The sequence below is a fragment of the Pimephales promelas genome, chromosome 17 (assembly GCF_988280905.1).
Source record: "Pimephales promelas chromosome 17, fPimPro1.hap1.1, whole genome shotgun sequence".
Taxonomy (NCBI): Eukaryota; Metazoa; Chordata; class Actinopteri; order Cypriniformes; family Leuciscidae; genus Pimephales; species Pimephales promelas.
In genome coordinates, this window is record NC_142785.1 from 24,249,121 (window position 1) to 24,271,526 (window position 22,406).

Genomic DNA, 22,406 nt, shown 5'->3' on the forward strand with positions numbered 1-22,406 from the left:
GTGTGACATGATACTCTTCTCTGGCCTTCTTTATGTATTTGGTGTTTAAATTTGTACCACATGAACATAGCCCACCTCTCTTCCTATCTGGCGTCCTTTCCCTCCCTCTCTTTTTCTATATCTCTCTCTGTGAGATCCCCAGCTGCCCCTGTCTGTCACTGAACTCTGCGATGGTGGTATTCAGAGGGACAAATTGCAAACCACCATACTTCCATTTCACATGTATATTGTGGTGGCAAATGATCAAAAGACAACTAGACCCACTGACATTGCATATCTTTGAACATGACTTTGCTTGTGCTTATAGGAAGCTCACTGACAGCTTCATGATTATGTCCCTCTGTTTTTTTAGAATAGATATAGAGAAGAAGGGGAACGTTTTATGTCCACTTTTCACTATGACATGAGATCCAAAGAAATCGAGCAAGCTCGTGTGGCCCAGCTTGCCAGTCAGGTGAGTAACTCCCTGATAAAAAATATAGACTGTAGGAACAGAAATCCATTAAGTTTAAGTTTAGACATGGACTTCAACATATGACTGATTTCTAATCTTTCTTAAAAGCAGCAAGGTTACCAAACTGAATTTGTGGGCCAACAGTCATTTTACTCAGGCAGCGTTACCAGCCAGGAAATTGTACGTGTGACCCAGGCTCAGAAGACCATTAGTGACGTGAGTGATCTGATTCAGGCATAAAGGGCAAATGCTTTTAAAAATGTTCTTGTTATCATCCTGCTTCAATAAATGGATAAATAATGATGATGTATTAAAAAGAAAAATGACCTGACATGGTAATTTGGGCTGCAGGTGGAATACAAACGAGGCCATGAAGCGCGTGTGACGCAGTTTACCTCTGTAGCAGACACACCTGAGATGATACATGCCAAGACTGGAGTCTCATTGGCTAGTGATGTAAGGACAAATTGTTTCAAATCTTAGCCCTGTTTATGTGATAATTAGGTATTACACAAATTGTGTCTTGCCTGTGATGTGTTTTGTTGGTTTACAGGTGAAATACACAGAAGAATATGAACAATCTAAAGGAAAGGGCAGTTTTCCAGCCATGATCACTCCAGGATATGAAATGGCAAAGAAAGCCAATACACTGGCAAGCAATGTAAGCAAAACGAGTCTGTTGCAAAAAAAAAAAAACAACAACTGCTGTTTCTTTCCAACCAGGTCCAGTATGAGTTTATTATTCCTTGTTTTTATTTATTTAGTTGGAGTATAAGAAAGGCCATGAAGAACGAGTATCAAAGTACACCGCTGTGACGGATACTCCTGACGTACTTTTAGCTAAAAATCAAGGGAAGATCGTCAGTGATGTAAGTGAATAGAATCTTGAAAATATTTGTGGCTGAATAGAGTTACGACATCACAGAAGTGAGTTAGCATTTTAGCACTCCTGGTTTTCTCGCTCTAAAGTCTATGGGATTTTTGAATGGGTTTTTCCTACATCGCCTGAAATAAGGTCTGTGGTGAACAAAGCCTCTAAATATTTTCACATTTTTATCTATAACATAGTATAGAACACACAGTTATAACCTGCTTTGTGTTTTTTTTAACTTCATTGTGTCTGCTCGTGTTTTTAAAAAACTTTATATAGGATTCAAATTGATAAATTGTGGATTAACTTGTAAAGATTATCATGATAGACAAAACGTGTAAGGGTCACAACTCTTTGTTTAAGGGATACTACACTTTTTTTGGAAATTGGCTCATTTTACAACTCCCCCAGAGTTAAACAGTTGAGTTTTACCGTTTTCGAATCCATTCAGCCGGTTTTTTGATGTTTAGAAGAATATCAGTAACCAGATAGTTTCTGGTCTCATTGACTTCCATAGTATATTTTTTTCCTACTATGGAAGTCAATGAGACCAGAAACTGTCTGGTCACTGATATTCTCTTAAATATCAGAAAATCGGCTGAATGGATTCGAAAACGGTAAAATAAAACTCAACTGTTTAACTTTGGGGGAGTTGTAAAATGAGCCTATTTCCAAAAAAAGTTAAACACAGATCTTGTTTTTTGCGATTTTCCAAAAGTCTATGGGGAAAATGCATAGCTTTTCGATCGAGGGAACCCATGCGCCGCTAACTTCCGAGTTGTGTCTATACTCTTCATACGCTATACTCTTCATATATCCTCATTTTGCATCTCCTTCCATGAAAACAGTATGTCTACACTGAAGACTATGAACAGCAGAGGGGCAAAGGCAGTTTTCCTGCCCACTTCACTCCTGGATACCAGGTGGCCAAAAAAGCAGGCGAGATGGCCAGCAAAGTAAGTTTCCAAATGTGCGATTACATGCTGCATGTGCGTGATAGATGTAAAATCAGTGTTGTTTTCGTGCAGGTGAAATATCAACAGAAATATGAGCAGGAGATTAAGGGCAAGGCCAGCACTGAAGCCGGGGCTGCGGAGTTTGCTTTGGCGAGAGAGAACGCAGAACACTTCAGTCAGGTGATTCAATGCTCTTTTGCACATACAGTATCCTATGTGGTTACATCATTGCACATGGTTATACTAAACGTCTTTAATTCCTTTAGCATGCCTATACTGAGGATTATGAACAGCAAAAGGGCAAGGGCAGCTTCCCCGCTATGATTACCCCTGGATACCAGATGGCCAAGAGAGCCCATGACATGGCCAGTGATGTGAGTATCACCACCCCTGAAGTGGTCTGTCATGTATGTCACTATTGAGGCATCAAAATAACATATTTAGACTTTCTGCCTGTCTAAATGACTGATTGTGTACTGTATGTTCTCCCATGTCACAGGAATACATTCTGACAGATGAATACAGGCTTCCTGTAGAGTAGATTGAGCTCTTTCTGGTATTGTTGTGTTCAACACCCTCCTTACCCCTCTCTCTCCATTTTTAACCTGCAGCTGAAATACAAGAAGGATTTGAAGAAGATGAAGGGATCTTCTGCATACCACACTTTAAACACTGAGGACAACCTGACTCTGATGAGTGCACGCAAGATCAACAAGCTAATGAGCGAGGTGAGGCGACTTATGCCCTTGGTCCATTGCCTAATGTTGAGAAGAGGAACAGGAGAATAGATAGAGGGCATTCTAATTTGAATAGACATTTACTATCTCCAGTTAAATGTTTAGAAACAGTCTTGATTAGTTAGATGTAGAATTGTAACATGGCCTCCTGGGGCACTTTACGATGCACAAGTGCTAAAAGAGAAAGAGAGGATCAGTGAACTCATCTGTCATCGGCTTAGCCAGACATAGCGTCTCCACACCTGCATTCCCCACATCCCATGAGCCCTCCTACTGAGCCCAGCCACCCACAGATATAAACAAAGAGAACACGCAAGCCCAGGGGCCACATCATCATTCTATTTTGACCCTCTCACTCGACCAGTAGATTTTTCTGCATGCCACAGTGTATGCCTGATGATACCATCCTATCTTGATTTACAAGCAAATGTCAAAAGGGCACATGGTTTTCTGTGATAGAGACTTAAAATTGCCCGTGTGACCCAGACATCCTCCCATTATACAGGTTGAATATAAGAAGGACCTTGAGAACACAAAAGGCCACAGCATCAACTACTGTGAGACGCCACAGTTCAAGAATGTGTCAAAGATCGCCAAGTATACCAGTGATGTGAGTGCCTCATCAATGATGTGACTGCTATACCCAAAGAATGACTGCTTATTCTATATTTAAGGTGTTGCTGTGCTGGGCACTTTTGTGCAGTCATATGCAAGCTCATTCACTCTGTGTTTGCAGAATAAATACAAAGAGAATTACACCAATCACATGAAGGGGCACTATGAGGGGGGTGGCATTGACAAACAGACCATGCATGCCATGAACGTCAGAAAGCTTGCCAGTGATGTAAGAATTTTTTTTCTGAACATAATATCTCTCCAGTTTTTTAAGAAATTACCAGGCATAGAGCAGTGTGCTTACATTCTCTAATACCATTTGATTTCAGATTTCCTACAAATCAGAATATGAGCAGGAGAAGAATGTACAGGGTGAGTACAACTATCCAGCCACCATCACCCCATCCTATCAGTCCCAGAAAAAACTGGAGCCGCTCAAAGATGTAAGTCTGTCATTGTTGTTGCTGCCATAAACTTAAACCTCTTGTATTAGAGTGTATAGAATTTGTCATTCAGTAACAATGCCAACCTTAATTGCTTGAACAGTGCTGTGTTAGCCGTACAAATGATCTTCTTTACGCTCGTAAACATGCAAGCTAATCTAAATGGATGTCCTTTTTCTCCCACTCAGAAAAACTACAGACAACATATCGACAAGCTGAAATTCAGCCAGGTTGCGGACACTCCTGAAATTGTGCAAGCCAGAATCAATGCTCATCAGCTTAGCAATGTAAGCACCAATTGTCCTTTTCATTGAGTGTTTAAGTTAAGTTTAATATAACATATCTACAGTAAGCCTCACATATAATCTCTCTCTCATTAAAGCTGAACTACAAAGCCAACTATGAGAAGACGAAGACACAGTATACATCATCTCAAGATACACCAGAACTTAAGAAGGCAAAAGCCAATGCAGAACTTGTCAGTGATGTAAGGCTATGCCTACACACATTCCAGAGCTTTGGCACATTGTTTGTCATCCATATATAAATAGTTTACCAGTGTTGACTGCATTTCTAAGCACTTTCTATCTGCACGTTCACAGATCAAATACAAAGAAAACTGGGAGAAGAACAAATCCAAAGCGTGTGATATCGGGCTGGATACTCTGACACTCAAAGCTGCCAAAGCCTCTCGAGACCTGGCTAGTGATGTAAGAATCAAATGTTCAATGTTTAAATGTAAAACATTCAAATTTGTTTTCTTGGATTTATTTGATTTCGTGGGCCGTACAGATCAAGTATAAGGAGTCATATATGAAGAACAAAGACAAAGCCATTGGAATGGATGTGAGTGACTCTAAAACACTGCACTCCCTTCAGGTGGCCAAGCTTAGCAGTCACGTAAGTCTGAGTAGCCAAGTTAAACAAAACTGTATTTTTCCCATTAACATGAATGCTCAATGTAAGATTTTTCAAATAATATAGCCTAAACAAAACAAAAAAAAAAAAACAATCAAATGTCTGTGCTATAGGTCGCTTATAAAAAGGATTCTAAGGAGACTCAATCCAAGTTCCACCTTCCTTTGGACATGGTGAATCTGAGTCATGCTAAAAAGGCTCAGGCCCTGGCGAGTGATTTGGACTACAGGACGAAGTTACACGATTACACCGTCCTGCCTGATGACATGAAAGTGCAGCAGGCAAAGAAAGCTTACCAACTGCAGAGTGATGTAAGAAGACGAAAGGATGTCTATATGCAAGACCAGAGTAGAATGATACAGGTAATGGGCATTCATTTATGCGTACTAAATGGATATTTGTTTTGGCTCTTTTAGAACCAGTACCGATCAGACCTGACCTGGATGAAAGGAGTCGGATGGGAAGCTGATGGCTGCCTGGATGTGGAACAAGCCAAGAAGGCAGGAGAACTACTCAGTGAGGTTGGTGATTACAAAATGTGTATTCCATACCGATTAGACTCGCATAGCCAGTCACAAGTATTTCCCTAGGCTTTTTAACAGTAAAAAGCCATCTTGTTAAATTTATTCTGCTGCATTTTTTCACCTCTATACAGAAAAATTATCGCCAGAAGGTGGATGGTGTGAAGTTCACACAAGTGGCAGACACTCCTTCCATCATACATGCCAAGAAGAGCCAGGAACTACAGAGTGGCGTAAGATAAGATCAATCTGATTGTATATTTATCTCCTCAGTGGACATTTAACTGGAGTCCTATCTGAGATTGGTTGATGTTTTCTCATCCTCAGCTGACATACAAGGCGGGAACTGAGCAAACAATGCACCAGTACACTATAAGCAAAGATGAGCCTCTCTTCAAGCAAGCCAAAGCTAATGCAAAGCTTCTCAGTGGGGTATGAAATTAATCACTTGAACCTGTACTTAGGTTGGCTAACAACCCACCGTCTGCTTTTAATCAATGTTACGTTGGTAATTTTCAGAAAACATACAAGAGTATTTGGGAAGAGCAGAGAGAGAAGGGTTTTGAGCTTGGCCTGGACACACTTTCCATTCTCGCAGCCAAAACAACAAGAGATCTCGCCAGTGATGTGAGTGACCAAACACTCTATTGATACACATGGCTCACTTGGCACTTAACTAGACACTGGAATCTTAAGTATCGTGACTTATAATCTAATCTCCCCATATTCCATTTATGTAGGTGAAGTACAAGCAAGAATATGAGATGACAAAAGGGAAGATGATTGGTGTGAAGACTGTGTCAGGTGATTCTCAGATGGCCCATTCAGCCCAGGCCACCAAACTCCAAAGTGACCTCAACTACAAGAAAGAGTATGAAGACACCAAGACAAAATACAGTTCCTTACTCGATATGATGACCCTCACCCATGCCAAGAAAGCCCAGGAACTGGCCACTGAACAAAACTACAAAACCTTCTTACACAAATACACCCTCCTGCCCAATGATATGAAACTAGAATGGGCCAAGAAAGCATATGGCCAACAGAGTGATGTAAGAGCCCAGTTGAGCCTCAATTGAATGGCTTGTAAAACCAATGACTTGTAAAGCTAAATGCAACAAAACTTTGTTTTCTTCACAGAAAAAGTATCGCTCGGACCTGAACTGGATGAAAGGGGTAGGATGGGAGACCACTGGATCACTTGATATACAACAGGCCAGAAAAGCTACAGATTTAGCCAGCGAGGTACTATACAGATCAGCCTCGCATGAACAAAAATGTAATAGTTGAAGAGTTCAGATGCAAAAGCTTCTAAATGCCATTTGAAATTTTCTTCTTTACTGATGATTTTTATCAAACTTGTATATTTAAGTTCAGTTATTTCACTTAAATAACAATTAATAGGTAATTATCATTGCAATTTAAGTGAAATTACTGAACTTAAATTTACAAGCTTGATAAAAATGATCATTCTAGAAGAAAATTTCAAATGGCACTTAGAGGCTTTTGCATCTGAACTCTTCAGTTTTTCTTCTTTCAGATCTTAAATTCATATAACTTAAGAGAGTCACTAGATTCTTAGGTCATCTGCAGGACTCTCCTAAAAATGGAAAGTAGAGTACCACATGGAGAATAGTTATGTAATGCTTGCATAGCAAATAGCTTAAGCAATAGGTTAATGGATGGTTATATTTAGCAAAGAATATATCTTGAACATGGCTGAGAACTATATTAAATATAAGGATTCAACTAATACAGTTGAGTATTTTGCTAAAGAAGAGTTGTTTTATATACTAATTTACTAAAGAATATTTTTTGTTAAATTTTAAACTTGGAATAACCTGAAGGTTTTAAGACTGAAAAATGTCCAGCAGTGAAACGTAATTTTAAGTGATGCTGTTCGGCTCCTCCATGAATATTATAAGATGCACTTACTTTGAGTATAGATGTGGAACTCAAGCTAAGACAAAAAAGCAGATGCTTATGGGTTAACACTTAAATGTGTTATTATGAAATGACTGAAGCAAAACGTCCTTGAAATGAAAGACCTTGAGGGCTGTACACCCAAGAGACATTTCTGACAGTAAATTTAAAACACATTTATCTCCTAGCACTGAAAGTCAATATAAATCTTTGCCATGACCTGTGTTTTGTTCCAGAAAAAATACAGACAGAATGTGAGTGCTCTGAAGTACACCAGCGTGGAGGATACACCAGAGATGGTCCAGGCCAAAATCAGCAGCAAACTGGTTCTTGATGTACGTCTTTTCTATGAATCAGTATTTGAATTTATGAATTGGATACTGTGACAATTGTTAAAAGAGATCATGTATGTGATCTTCATGTCAACAGAGATTATACAGAAAGAAAGGAGAGAATGAGATGCACAAGTACACATTGATTGGAGATATTCCAGAGCATGTGCAGGCTAAGATCAATGCCATGAACATCAGTGAGGTGAGAATCAATTACACACACTGCTGTTTCTGTTTCAGTTGCTGTTAAAAAATCATGAACAATTGAAGCTGCAATGTGTCCAAATTTCAGAAACAATCTTAAAACAGGGCTTTAAGTGTAAAATACAGAATTCTTTTTTTTTACATAGTCACGTTACAAAGAGTCCTGGACAAAGATTAGAGATGGTGGCTACAAGTTGCGCTTGGATGCTATTCCATTCCAATCAGCCAAATCGTCTGCAGAAATCCTCAGTGATGTGAGTATTTTGTACACAATAGGGATGAACTACAGTTTCTGTTGTCCGTTTATCTAACTTTATAAAATGTTTACCTCCAGCAAAAGTACAAGGCACAGTTTGAGAAGACAAAAGGGAAGATGATTGGGCTAAAGGGACTACAGGATGACATAAACATTGCTCACTCTGTGCATGCCACAAATATACAAAGTGATGTGAGTATTCCAGCAAGGATACAACTGAATGAAGTAGCATAATTGTGAGTTTGAGAGGTCATGCTCAAGCAATTGATCAACTTTCTCTATCCTTAGCTCAAATACAAAAAAGACTCTTCCAAGTTGCATTCTCAGTTCCATCTACCAATGGATATGTTAGACGTGCTCCATGCTAAGAATGCTCAGTCTCTGATCAGTGATCAGGACTACAGACTTACATTACACAAGTACACAACACTGCCCGATGACCTTAAAGTGCAGGCTGCCAAGAGAGCATATGAACTGCAGAGTGAGGTAACGTCTTAATCAGTATGGTTACCAATACTCATTGCTCCAAAGAATGCCTCTGAAAGTAGAGCGCTCTTGAACATACTGTGTTTATACAACAGAAACTCTACCGCTCTGATCTGAACTACCTTCGTGGTGCGGCCTGGATTGGCACCGGTGCCTTACAGATTGAAGGATCCAAACGGGCCACAGATCTAATCAGTGAGGTATGAATGGCTATTTAAAATTCAACACTTTGATCCAACATGGTCATCTGCACTGCTGTTCAAAAGTTTGGGCTCATTAAGATTTTTTTAATGATTTCTTATAATAAATCTATTTATTTTTGTTGCCTAACAGAAAAAGTATCGCCAGCAACCCTACTCTTTTAAACACACATCTGTCACGGATTCTCCGGATATTGTGCACGCTAAGACCAGTAGCAAGATCAATAATGAGGTAGGAGGTCATGCAATATTGTCTCTGTGTTTTGTGATTTGCAGTGATAGAGGGATTATAATGTCTTGTGGTCTGATATTATTTAGCGCTTGTACAAAGAAAAGGGAGAGAACTTCAAGCACAACTACACCATTACTGCTGAGCGACCTGAAATCACCCAGGCCAAGATTAACGCTGCTAACTTCAGTGATGTAAGATGAGCCTTCCAAGTCTATTTTTGTGTTTATGGATAATGCTACATCATAAAAATCCACTATTCTTAACCGAAGTTGATAGCTCATTTTAAAGATATTCTAAAGAGGAATTTATTCAAACGAACTTGTGTTTAAGATAAAAAAAAGACAAAAGTTTGAACATTTTCTGTTTTATTTCAGGTTAAATACAAGGAGTCATGGAATGTGCTAAGAGCTCAGGGTTATAAACTCACCATGAAGGATATCCCCTTCCAGGCTGCAAAAGCCTCCACCAGCATTGCTAGTGATGTAAGATTACCCTCTCTAAATTTACACACATTTATGGGCAAAAACAGCTCTGATAAACGAGCAATCATGCTGCCAAGTTTGTGTTAAACAGCATATTCAAAATGTACACCGACATCCAGTTGAACATATTCACCTCCTCAATAGGTTCAATACAAGCACAGCCATTTATTGGAGAAGGGCAAGCACATCGGAGCTCGGAGCCTTATGGAGGACTCGAACCTCATGCACTGCATGGAGATGGGTCGTTTGCACAGTGACCAGCATTATCGCAAAGATGCCTTGTCCACCAGCGGCCAGTATCAGCTGCCTCTGGACATGGTGAACTTGGTTCAAGCCAAGAAAGCCCAGGCCTTAGCCAGCGACCAGGATTACAAGACTCACATCCACTCTTACACAGTTCTACCTGATGATATAAAGGTGCAGTGGGCCAAAAAGGCATATGACCTGCAGAGCCAGGTGAGAATGAGTAAGGCAAATAAAGATTTTGGAGTTTTGGATTCATACCATAAAAGAGTGACAGGGCAAAGCATCTCAATACAATCATTCAAATTTCATCTGCTTTGTCTTTTTCAAAGAATGTATACAAATCAGATCTGAACTTCATGAAGGGAGTGGCCTGGGATTCAGTAGGCGCACCTCAGATGGAGTCTGCAAAGAAAGCCGGAGAGCTCATTAGTGATGTAAGTTGCACTTCAATTCAACATGAAATCAAATGACCTTATTTACGTTCTTAAAGCAATTCCCTGGTCTTATGGTGAATTCTGGTATGGAACACCCACTTTTCAATTATTTTTTCTTTTGAATACCCTGCTTCACACATAGTATAGAAATGAAAACCGAAATAAAATAGGTTGCGAGTGGAGTTTCATGTTTATATTCTTAATTTTACCAGCATGCTTTGATAAAATCACGATTAATAATAAATGCTTTTCTTCATCGTTACCCTCTGTAGAAGAAGTACCGTCAACATCCTGACAGTCTGAAGTTCACTCAAATTGCTGATTCACCAGATATCATCCATGCAAAGAACAGCTACATGCAGTGTAGTGAGGTAAGCTTCATCCAGCATGCTTATTTCAGTGTGTGTATAGGCAGTGATTGTTTTAGGTGAAGTGAATAATATGACTTTTATACTGTTTCAGAGGATGTACAAGTCTGGAGACTCTGATTCTATGCACAAATACACATTACACTCTGATCATCCCGACTTCATCAGAGCAAAGATCAACGCTCAGCAAATTAGCGATGTAAGTGTTTCGGGTCACTTACGAGAGGTCTCTAAGGCTCACCAAGGCTGCATTTATTTGATCAAAACAGTATTATTGTGAAATATTTGAATATTTTTTCTGTTTTAATATATTTTTAAATATAATTTATTCTCATGATGGCAATGCTGAATTTTCAGCATCATTACTCCAGTCTTCAGTGTCACACAGTCCATCAGAAATCATTCTAATATGCTGATTTGGTGCTCAAGAAACGTTTATTATTATTATTATTATTATTATCAATGTTAAAAACTGTTTTTGCTGCATAATATTTTTGTGGAAACCAAGATTATTTTTTATGAATAGAAAGTTCAAAATAACAGCTTTTATTGGTAACACTTTACAGTAAGGTTCGTTACTTAACATTAGTTAACTACATTAGTTAATATGAACTAATAATGAATAGCACATATACAGCATTTGTTAATCTTTGTTAATGTTATTTTAAAAAATTACTAATAATTGATTAAAATCTTGTTAACATTAGTTAATGCACCGTGAACTAACATGAACAAACAATGAACAGCTGTATTTTCATGAACTAACATTAACAAAGATGAACAAATGCATTAACAAATGTATTGCTCATGGTTAGTGCATGTTAGTAAATACATTAACTAATGTTAACTAATAAACCTTATTGTAACCCTTTTATTTTTTAAAAATAATTATTTTGTGACTGTTTTCAACATAGATAATAATAAAAATAATAATAATAACTTTTTCTTGAGCAGCAAATCAGCTTATTAGACTGATTTCTGAAGAATCATGTGACACTGAATACTCGAGTTGATGCTGAAAATTCAGCTTTTCGTCACCACAGGAATAATTTACATTTTAAAATATATTAAAATAGAAAACAGTTTTAAATTGTAATTTAATTTCACAAAATCACCTTTTTACTGTACTTTTGATAAAATAAATGCAGCCGTGTGAGCATGAGATTACAATAATCTTTTTTTCTCTTTCACTTTACAGAAAGTGTATAAAACATCAGGTGAGCAGGTGAGGTCTGCAGGTTATGACTTGAGGTTGGACGCCATTCCTTTTCAAACAGCCAAGGCATCTAGAGAAATTGCTAGTGATGTAAGTTATAATCAAAATGTTTATCTGCCAAATAGTGTACTATTTCATTAAGTAAAACCCAACTTAAGAATTTAAATTTGACATAATTGTACCATTGCTTCTCAGTTCCGCTATAAGGAGGCATTTGTCAAAGAGAAGGGCCATCAGGTGGGCCTCCTCAGCGTTGAAGATGACCCCAAGATGAAACACTCATTGGCTGTAGGGAAACTCCAAAGCAACAACGCGTACAAGAAGCAGTCCCAGGAGACACGCTCTCAGTTTAAGATCCATGTCGACCAGCCTGATTTCCAGCATGCTAAGAAGAGCCAGGCTCAGCTCAGCAATGTCAACTATCGCCAGCATCTCCATGACTACACCTGTGATTCTAATCAGCTCAACGTCAAACATGCTAAACAAGCCTATCAACTGCAGAGCGATGTGAGTTTTGGGATTATTAAATGTTGTGAAGAACTGTATTGATGCCATTGTGTGCTAATGCCTCTCTCTGATGACTTGTGGTTGACATGAGACACTATGCATTTGAAAATATGACCTTGCAGTGACTTGGTAGCAATATTTGCCAAAAGTTTCTCAGAAGACATTATTTTGACAAATGAATTGTTCTTTTATCCTTAATGGTCCTGACTCTGTGGTTGCAGGTCAACTACAAATCAGATCTGAACTGGATTAAAGGTGTGGGCTGGACCCCACCAGGCTCGCATAAAGTAGAAATGGCCCGCCGTGCTGCAGAACTGGGCCTTGCTGAAGGAGTGACCACCGATGAGGCTATCGCCCAGTATCAGCATTTAATGGTGAGACAGAACTCTACACCACAATTTTACTTATCTGAAGATATCTGAATAGGATCATTTGCTCTGTTTCAAACCCTGGTGAGCTGCATTGTTAGCATCCTAAGCATCATGAAACCTCATAAGTGATTGTTTTGGAACACTACTTAGGGAGCAGCTCCACAAGCTAAACAAATAGCACTGATGATGTGACTGTGTGAATTGATTTCAATAGAGTTAGGATGCTAGCATGTTGCTAACCTAATAGTACTTTAAGATTAAAAACACAAATATTGTACATAATATATATTTTTTGACACATTTAGTATTTTATTCAATTTAAAGTTGTAGTGCAACTTTAGAATTTGGCTAAAACAAGGTATCTTTGGAGATATATTAAATCATATCAAATCAGGAGTGCGCCTTCAAATGGCAACACACTAGGTTTTGGAGCAGAGCAATTGTCATGCTTTTAAAATTTTTACCACATTACCGACTCTATTTCCTCTCTCCATTATGCATTTTATCATTTTCTTCTGTCTCAGATGCTCCAGAGACAGCAGGAGTTCCAGGAGCAGCAGCAATCCACCACGGAGCAGACGGAGACCACAAAAGAGTTCCAGCAGCCAGGAGTCAATCCTGATGCTATGGAGATCCTCCACGTCAAGAGGAAAAAAACCATTCACACCACATTCAAGCAAGCCAAAACCACAAAATCCATCACGTCACAGTCTGTTGCTTCCCATTCAACCTCAAGTCAGTCTATCACCAACCAGTCCTCCAAGAAACAATCCATTATGAGCCAGTCTCATGCTGATGAGTCCACCGCTAGACAGACGAGTGAAAACCGGGCCATCACAGATCAGGCTGCTGCAAAGTCAGTAACAATGTAATCTGTCATTTTTGTCTTCCCTACTTTTTTTTTTTAATCTAATTTATGAGCATCATGTAGATCCTGGTGTTCTCTGATTGTATTTTTAATTGATCCTTGAATGAGGGATATTTAGATGAAAGCTATACGTGAAAAGTGAACTTGAAGGTGGTTGAAGTTTTAACGTGGTTTTAACTATGGTTTAATGAAGGTGATTGTAGTTATTGTTATGAAAATATATCAAACAAAACTGCATGTATGGACATGGACATTGGACAATGTATGTATAGAATAAGGGTGAGCGTGATTTTGGAGAAGTGCCCTCACACTGTTTAAGAGTAAGATCCATGTTCCTCTGGTGGATTTGATAGCAAGTAATACGTTATGTTTGAGATGTTGGATATATTGTGGGTCTATCAAGTTGCGCTTTATGAGAAAGAAAACATTTTAAGTGTGAATTATGACACATGATGATGAAAATAATAAACGGTTTTGTTTCAAATGTCCTTTATAAAACATCTCACCTTTTTAACAATCATGAGCACTAGAGGGCAGTCATAGACAGTTTTATAGTGTTGATAGTTGATAGTCTTGCTATAAACTTTTGTTTCAGAAATACTTCTCTGTTTAATGATAGATTGATAGATGGATGGATGGATGGATGGATCACTGTAAAAGCTGTAAAATAGCAGTATTCCTCCTGGTAGTTTGGAGGAACTGCTCAGCGGGGCCTCGCTGATATTGCTGGGACATAATGAAAATCAGTTTAAGCAAATAAATCATCTTTATTTTCTTGCTTTTCCCATGCAAGTGTTGACCCATAATGCCTAAAGCAGAGATGCTGAACAACTGTTGTGAAGGAACTGGTGATGGTTAGTCCATGAGAACACATGAGTTCTGGGCATTGGACTATAGGAATTGGTAATGGGAATCGGTACAAAAACACAAAAGAAAAAAAATAGGTCTATTCGCTTCAAATGCTGCATTACAGCATATGGAATAAAAACAGATTTCTGGTAAATCCATGATGCATGTTTACTTTAACTTCAAGCAATAGAGATTAGTCATACAATATAGGATTAGAACAGCTGGGTTTTCTAAATACATCTTTCTAAAAGTGGTAATAGGATAGACACAAAGGATAACTAATTATGAAAATTAGTGTATATTTTGCATGTATATAAAAGCAGAAATGTCATAAAAAAGCAAAAAGAAAAGAAAAAGCAGCATCCCCTCAGACAAAGTTCACTGTTGAGGTAAGAGGAGAGCCTGACATCTCCAAAGAAAGCTTTGAGTAATGTGACCACTTTTCCTATAGAGACAAGAACTGCCAGTGAGTCAGTGGGTTTGTGGTCAAAGTGGTAGTAAAATCATCTACTGAATGTGTGCAGTCATCATTCCACCCCGTTTAATTTGGTGTCCAGCAAACCCCTTGTCACCCAAGTTTCTTTACGTGTCTCAATGGACCTTTAAGAGTGAATTTGTATTGCTTTTGTATTGCCAACAGTGAAAGTGTGATTTCACTGTTGGTATTTCGCTAATGCAAACCTGATTGAAAAAGGTTGGCATTATCTTGACTCACTCTTGGCTCACAAAGGCAGATGTGCACTGACGTTTCTGGCATTTCTCTGACATTAAGGCCTTGATCTGCAGCTAGTTGAAACAGAAGTTTTATGATCTTTCGTGATGGAGATCAATGCTAAATTCATAACATAACCAGGGCAACCCAAGAGCATAAGCCACTTGGCTCTGTCTTTAGTTTGCTTTTGCAAAGAACATGAATGTTCCAAAGATCTTAGGAAACACTGCCTAACCCTTTGGGTATAGTTTACACATGTTGTAAATTTCAAGTGTACCTTCAAGTTAATTTTGAAAAGAAAATACTGTGCACTGTGTACTTTCTACAGCTAGTGAGGGGGGACCAGTGGACACACATGAACATGAACGTGACATGGTGGCCAGTCAGTTCTGTCCAGTTTTAAGTGAACCCTGTCCGTTTAAATAGTGCCACATGGCTTGTATAAAAAAGCCGGACTTAATGAGTTGTATTCCACTGGAGTATTGGCTTTCATGAGTCGGCCTTTCCACATGGAAAATAAGGACATTCCTGAGTCTTCTGTGCTGCAACGCAAACTGTCAGAATTAGATCCGTAGATGGAAAAATGAACACATGCTCTCTGTCTGAGTAACTGTAATGCAACACCAGGGATATTTACAGAAGGGGTTCTCAACTGGTGGGTTGTGACCCAAAAATGGGCCACTGGTCTGATCTAGGGTCTTGACTCGTGGGGAAAAATAGTTAGGATAGCAAAATGTATGGAGAAAACGCAACCCATTTTTTGTTGATATATTCTACAATATTTTTCTGTACATTCATCTGTCACTTGGTTTTTACCAAAGCCAAATGAGGCTAATGCTAACATGTTAGCAGGTTTCTTAACTTGCGGTAAATTGCAGTAACCATAGCCCCTTTCACACTTTATCCGTGACAATACACGGATAATGTGACCCGGCATTTGTCCCGGGATTGTTTGATTTCAGTTCATTCACACTGCCAGTGATTTGTGAGTGAGATCAGTGAGATCTGTGAGTGCGTTCACACACAACCCGTAAAGATCCCAGAAAGACACATGACGTCAGGATGAGACGTGTAACGTACGCGTCAAAAACATGTACACGTACATGCGTATACCGTTTCACAAATCTGGAGAACGATCTCAACTTCAGCACGGATAGTGAGGAGCGACTGGTCTCTGCATCGTTCCAGTTTGCAAACATTTGTTCGTCATTTCTTTGTTGATGACGAACACAAACTTTCTTCAAAAAGCAACAGAGTCACAATGGCACGAGCATCATCACTATGACACACCACTTACGGCATTGGTACTGGTTTTTGTTCACACAGCGAGCGTTCCGACTGATTCCGGCAATGTTACTAGGTCCCCAACCCGGCATCGATGCCGGTATCAATCCTGGGTCGTGTTTGCGTTCACACAGAAGGCGTTCTGGCAATTTCCCGGGATCAACGCGCTGTGTGAAAGGGGCTCATGAAACTATTAGCAGGATGCGCGGAGGTATGGAAATAAATACGTTGACAGGCAGATAGGGCATCCTATAATTTGGACCGAATGCAATGATTGGACGAACATTTTTTTTTTGGTCCTGAGACTTCCACAGAAGATATATGTCAAAATTTTAATATTTAGACCACTTCTGATTGCTATCAGGATGTGAAGAGTTTCAACCTGCAGGCCTATAGACCATTTCACAAGATGTAAACAACACTGGTCCAGAAGCACTTCCTGTTTCAGTTTGTAACTGTTTTCTTTATTTCACATGTAAAGAAAACATCTTAAAGATGTTTGTTTAACTTTTTGATTCAGTTTTAAATGTTCTGTTGGTTGTATTTTATCCCAGCTTTTATGTAGTGTTAAAAAACTGAAACAGGAAGTGCTTCTGGACCAGTGTTGTTTACATCTTGTGAAATGGTCTATAACAAAAAGTGTTAATTAAAAACATTGCCTATCGTACCTTTAAGGATTTTTTTTTATAATAATCAATTTTGCCAATGTGTTAGGCAAACCTTGGTCAAAAGCAGCTGAGCGCCACTCATTTACTGTCACGTGAGACATCAAGGACCATAAAGTGATGTAGCTAAACTTACAAACAGTAATTGATCCACCATCCCTTTTGTGTGGATACGTGGATGGCTCTTCCTTATGTCCCATATGTAATGCATTAAAGATCTCCCATTCTATCTCTCTTTCTCTCACGTTTCCTCTATGGTCTTTGGCAAGAGGGACAGAATAAATAAAAGCATGGAAGAGCCAAGGATTTGCCTCGAGGTGCCAGGGCAGGGTGACCTAAGTGTGAAAATGAGAACAGGATGCACGAGAACGGTTGCTATGACAGACCTCTGGGATTCCCAGCAGAGTGAGGTTTTCTTATGAGTTTTTACTGGACACGGTTCCATTGGAAAACCAACCGTTGTATTGGCTGTTAATCATGTGCACAAATAAAACGTGTAACATACTTCACTTTTGTATCATGGTTCCATGACATGACATTTAAAGCTAATTTGATGGCTGCCTGTTTTCGCTCCTGCCTTACCGCAATGCCCAAGCTCTCCGTTTGTGACGTGCAGGTTCACAGAACCACTGTGGAATCCTGCAGAGAGGGAAACAGGCGTACTGGAGCCATAAAACCAAACCAAAGTATTATTTCCATTTTTCACTGTGAATTTGCTGATAAACTTCATCTTTGTTTAAAGTTGCTGTATTAAATGGACTTTTTTCAAAGCAGGAGATGGTGCAAATCCAAGGTAATCCCACTCATTCACATTGCTTGCTGGGGTCACTTCCCAAAATAAACAAAAAATAGGACCTAATTGCTGAGTTATTTCTTTTGGCTCAGAAACCACTTCTTTCTTCAATAAATTTGCGAGTCCCCCTGGGGTCCAGTTATAGCTTGGTTTGGTGAATTGCATTCTCTCATGAGGTAATAAGAAGCATTAGGCTTGGCAGAGAACGCTGTGGAAAAAAGATATCCCAAACTGGTAAGTTTTTCCATACTGTGTTCAATGCTATGTACAAGGGTTTACATAAAGTCACGTAACCTTGAGCAGCAATCATTAATTAAGTAAGGAATAATGAATTGAAGGGGTTTATTCTGCAATAATGACATGCTGACTGAACATTTTCCTGTTTATTACATGACTACGCACCATAATAAATCTAATATGTGGACATTAAATTTTTATTTGAGTTGAAATTATTTTACAAGTGTAGCCTACTGTACACTAAAGCTGCGTTCCATTTACCTCAGAAGAGGGATGTAGCTGAGAACAATGTCCACCATGTTCCATTACACAGGTTGAAAGACTAAGAAGGTTCACTACGGTTTATTTGCTGAACAGCCATATTGTATTCTGAAGTCAGGGTTTTGCACTTCCCCCGAGTTTCCCAGTCACAGCTCCGACTTGATTCCAGTAAAAAGTTCCAACTGGGAACACACTTCCAGAGACAAATAGAACACACTATAAAGCCTCATCTAAGAAAAAAAGTAGTCCACTACAATGTACAGAACAATCAGTCTAATTAGACAAAAGGAGTGAAGGGTGAAAGATTTCCAATTTCGCAATGGGCTTGAGAAACCTGCTTGGCTAGAAAGTGACTTCTATGTGAGCTGTTATTGAGAATTTGCCTACATTTCACTAATGAGACTCCATCTTAATAGGAAATATCAGACTGCTGGATGGTGTGACTTACCTAATCAAGTATTCCAGAGAGCCATGTAATTAACATTCAGAAGGAATGACTGCAATTTACCCAAGCTTAAGCTAATGTGATCTTGGCTTATGAGTTATTTTGACTAAAATGAGTCCAAAAATCACATTTTGTGAATTTTGAGGAATGTTTCCAATTGATGTAATTCAAAAGAGCTTTATGATCAGATAATTAACTAGGCAATTTCAAAACCAGAATATTTTTTTTGCCACACTAGTTGAGCTTTTGACACATCTTTTGTTAAATGGCTATGCTTTTACGACCTCCTCACAGTCTAGTAAAACAGACCTCTGCTGTATATTCATAGATTTGATTCAGAGTTTGAGGGTGAAATTTGGCCATAATTTGTATCCTTATTAAAATGATATGCCAATTATTAGCTCACAAATATGACCTCATCTAACCAGACGATTTGTTTTGCAGAACGGTTTACTTTAGTTCTAGCACAAAGTTTAAAGGGGTCATATGCCATTTTTGTACAAGTTAGTAATCTTTAGGGTCTAAATGAAAACTTTGTAATATACTTTTATAAAAAATTCTCATTAGTAAAACACCTGACTCCTGAAGTACACCATTTGTATTGTAAGAAATTTTACTGCATGGTCAAAAGCTCAGCACGCCATTTCAGTGCATATGCCTTTAAATGATAATGAGCCTCGCTCACCCTACCCCAATAATCATAATCATGATTATATAGATCAGTGGTTTTGACACAATGCACGTATCACACCTATTCCAGTAGATGGTGGTAATGCACATAGCTTGCAAACTGCCAATAAAAATCACAGAAGAAGAAGAGAAAGAACACAATGCAAGAGGAGTGTTGCCTTGCCCTTGACAACAGTTGAGGGTATATTTTGGAGAAAGAATGGCAGCGGGAGTCTCTGAGGACACATCTGTGCAACCATATCAATTTGAAGGGCATTTCGGACTGGTTGGTTAACGTAATGTCACTTTGATCTATTTTTGTATGTACTGGCAGGGTAGAGTAGTGAGATAAGAACGCTAACGTTATGTGTTTACTGATGTATACGTAAGTTCGTTGACAGATTGATGTTACAGTCATTGTCATGAAAAACTTTTTGGTGGTTTGCTAACTGTGGTTGTCATGTCAAAGTCATGATGTCATGTTGGCTCCCCAGATGTAGATCTACATTTTTCTTCGTTTTGCGTGGACATTTGACGGCGTGTACAGACACGTGGAATCACTCGGACGTTAATGGCGTAGACATGCACGCATGCACGCGGATACACGCGGATAGCTCAAAATAGGTAAAGATAACACGCCACTTGACTCGAAAGTGGTGTGTATGTTTATGCAAAAGTCATGATGTCATGTTGGACGCGTGTACAGACACGCAGAATCACTTGGACGTTAATGGCGTAGACATACACGCAGATACACGCGGATAGCTCAAAATGCGTAGAGATAACACGCCACTTGACTCGAAAGTGGCGTGTATGTTTACGCAAAAGTCATGATGTCATTTTGACCCTTGTTTATAAAGCAGTCTGTTAAGAAATGATTTGCGCAAACATGAACGCATTGGCATTGCTCGTGGGGAATATTTCCTTCGAAAACAAAACTTAGCCACTGTGTCTTCAGTGGTTTGGATATAGGAACATCAAAATGACTGTTCGTTATTACACCCAAGAACAGAACACCACAATCGCTTAGACGGCATTCTGCTCCAGCGTATCAACAATGGCGGACTATGATGATGACAGCTCGCTCAGGGCGGGGATGTGTCGAAACGCTACTGTCAATCAACAATCGTTGGAGGGGCGTCCGACCGCGTGACGTCACAAAATCGAACGGCGAATATATAAGAAGATTAAAACAAAAACACTGGATGGATTTTTATCATATGATGGTTGTGTAGCCACGGCCAAGCCAACACACATTTCAGTACAATCAACTTGTAAAAGTGCATGTACCATTATATGACCCCTTTAAGGTTTATTTTGGGAGCAATTCAGAATTCCATCTGTAGAAGTAATCTATTTTCCTGGACAAATGTATCTAAACTGGAAAATGTTTTCCCAGTGGAAGATAGAATGATGTTTCCATATTTACCTTAATTGTGGTGAACAAAACAAAAGAATTTAAAATGCACGTTAAATAAAACATTACGAATTATTCAAACTGGAACAGATGAAAAGGAAAACATTCAGAGAGAAGACGGTCTCTGTCAACAGATGGTACTGGAAAATGATTTTAGGTTTGGACTGCAGCATCAGCACATTCTTTAGCAACTGGCAGTATGTTTGAAACATCATGAAACCTTCCATGTTTCCTCGGCAGAATCACCTTGGACTGTAGTCTCTGTCAGATGACTAAATTATATTCATTAGCCTGACACAGTGTCCTTAGCTGAACTCACATTGCCTGATAGCAGAACCTTAATACCATGCATCAATTCGGTATAACCTCATATCCTTTTATACCTCACAGTGTTCCCCATACGTCTTTGATAAATTCAAGTGCTTTTTAAAGAGGCTCCACAACATGCTCATATTAGGACAACATTTTTGCAACAAGAAGATTTCATTTCAAAATATATAAAGTGTTATTTTTAACGGAAGAGCACAGCACTATACAGGTAGTTGCGCTCCACTGAACAGTTGTTCTACCTAATACTTTTTAGTTAACTTTACTTATTGTCTTAATTGTAAAAATCCAGTTATCTGTACTATTCACAATCACATATGCCTTGTTTACTCATAAAACCCAAGTTAAAATTTATTTATATGTTTGAGTGCCATTTTGTCAAAAACATACAATAATAAAGAGGTGGGGTATAGGCCTACTTCTTAATAGACTTTCACTCATTTCCTTCATTTCTACAGTTATCTTTCTCTGGTTGCATTCACTCATTTCCCAATGTTAAATTGTTAATACAGCTGAAAGATTTGAGAGAACACCACAACACATTTATTCAGAGAACATTCGAAAATAACATTTTCATAACTTAATAGGAACATTAGCAAAGCATTCTTGGAACATATTTTTTGCTAGCTAAGATATCACCCATGTCATGCTAACAACGTGTATGCCCTGCATGTGTTTGCAGTATCTTGACAATGATTTCCTTCCATTATCTGTTAATATAAAAGGACAAAATTGATTTTGACGTATTTGCTCATGAAATTGATACACCTCTGGCACAAAAGTGGCTCTTGGCTATTTGTTTGAAAAATATTTTATTACAGCTAATAAAAGTTCCTTACTTTTTCCTTTCAGTCTTAGTTTATGATTAGTACCTCTGAAACAGAGCTGTGGTCAGTGCCCCAAACTCACCCTGCTATTACACGCATCTGCAAAATGCCAATTAGCCAGCTCACCCTCGCTTTCAATAAGGGGTTATTCTGAAGAGTTCTTCTTTAAACACAGACATAGGCCTATGTTTATCTCCAAAGCTTATATTTAGAAAGCACGTTTTCAATGGTAGGACCAGGGCTGCATTTCCCAAGTGGATCATAGTCACCATTTCCACCA

General features: G+C 38.8%; 1 protein-coding gene across 2 annotated transcripts in view; it reads left to right on the forward strand.

The window, feature by feature from the left end:
* The window catches only part of nrap (nebulin-related anchoring protein), a 17,424-nt gene extending 3,296 nt beyond the window's left edge, over window positions 1-14,128 (forward strand). For both annotated transcript variants that reach the window (XM_089122219.1, XM_039665024.2), the window contains 40 exons: window positions 353-454; window positions 566-670; window positions 806-910; window positions 1,008-1,115; window positions 1,219-1,323; window positions 2,174-2,281; window positions 2,354-2,461; window positions 2,548-2,655; window positions 2,893-3,009; window positions 3,524-3,628; window positions 3,755-3,862; window positions 3,963-4,076; window positions 4,265-4,363; window positions 4,459-4,563; window positions 4,679-4,786; window positions 4,869-4,976; window positions 5,108-5,305; window positions 5,411-5,515; window positions 5,650-5,748; window positions 5,843-5,947; window positions 6,035-6,142; window positions 6,256-6,567; window positions 6,656-6,760; window positions 7,675-7,773; window positions 7,868-7,972; window positions 8,121-8,228; window positions 8,309-8,422; window positions 8,519-8,716; window positions 8,812-8,916; window positions 9,050-9,148; window positions 9,235-9,339; window positions 9,523-9,630; window positions 9,775-10,086; window positions 10,206-10,310; window positions 10,583-10,681; window positions 10,773-10,877; window positions 11,877-11,984; window positions 12,090-12,401; window positions 12,623-12,775; window positions 13,297-14,128. In XM_089122219.1, coding sequence (XP_088978345.1) covers window positions 353-454; window positions 566-670; window positions 806-910; window positions 1,008-1,115; window positions 1,219-1,323; window positions 2,174-2,281; window positions 2,354-2,461; window positions 2,548-2,655; window positions 2,893-3,009; window positions 3,524-3,628; window positions 3,755-3,862; window positions 3,963-4,076; window positions 4,265-4,363; window positions 4,459-4,563; window positions 4,679-4,786; window positions 4,869-4,976; window positions 5,108-5,305; window positions 5,411-5,515; window positions 5,650-5,748; window positions 5,843-5,947; window positions 6,035-6,142; window positions 6,256-6,567; window positions 6,656-6,760; window positions 7,675-7,773; window positions 7,868-7,972; window positions 8,121-8,228; window positions 8,309-8,422; window positions 8,519-8,716; window positions 8,812-8,916; window positions 9,050-9,148; window positions 9,235-9,339; window positions 9,523-9,630; window positions 9,775-10,086; window positions 10,206-10,310; window positions 10,583-10,681; window positions 10,773-10,877; window positions 11,877-11,984; window positions 12,090-12,401; window positions 12,623-12,775; window positions 13,297-13,644 — 5,328 coding nt within the window. In that variant the 3' untranslated portion in view covers window positions 13,645-14,128. The remainder of the gene's footprint in view (window positions 1-352; window positions 455-565; window positions 671-805; window positions 911-1,007; window positions 1,116-1,218; window positions 1,324-2,173; window positions 2,282-2,353; window positions 2,462-2,547; window positions 2,656-2,892; window positions 3,010-3,523; window positions 3,629-3,754; window positions 3,863-3,962; window positions 4,077-4,264; window positions 4,364-4,458; window positions 4,564-4,678; window positions 4,787-4,868; window positions 4,977-5,107; window positions 5,306-5,410; window positions 5,516-5,649; window positions 5,749-5,842; window positions 5,948-6,034; window positions 6,143-6,255; window positions 6,568-6,655; window positions 6,761-7,674; window positions 7,774-7,867; window positions 7,973-8,120; window positions 8,229-8,308; window positions 8,423-8,518; window positions 8,717-8,811; window positions 8,917-9,049; window positions 9,149-9,234; window positions 9,340-9,522; window positions 9,631-9,774; window positions 10,087-10,205; window positions 10,311-10,582; window positions 10,682-10,772; window positions 10,878-11,876; window positions 11,985-12,089; window positions 12,402-12,622; window positions 12,776-13,296) is intronic.
* Window positions 14,129-22,406: the final 8,278 nt, after the last annotated feature.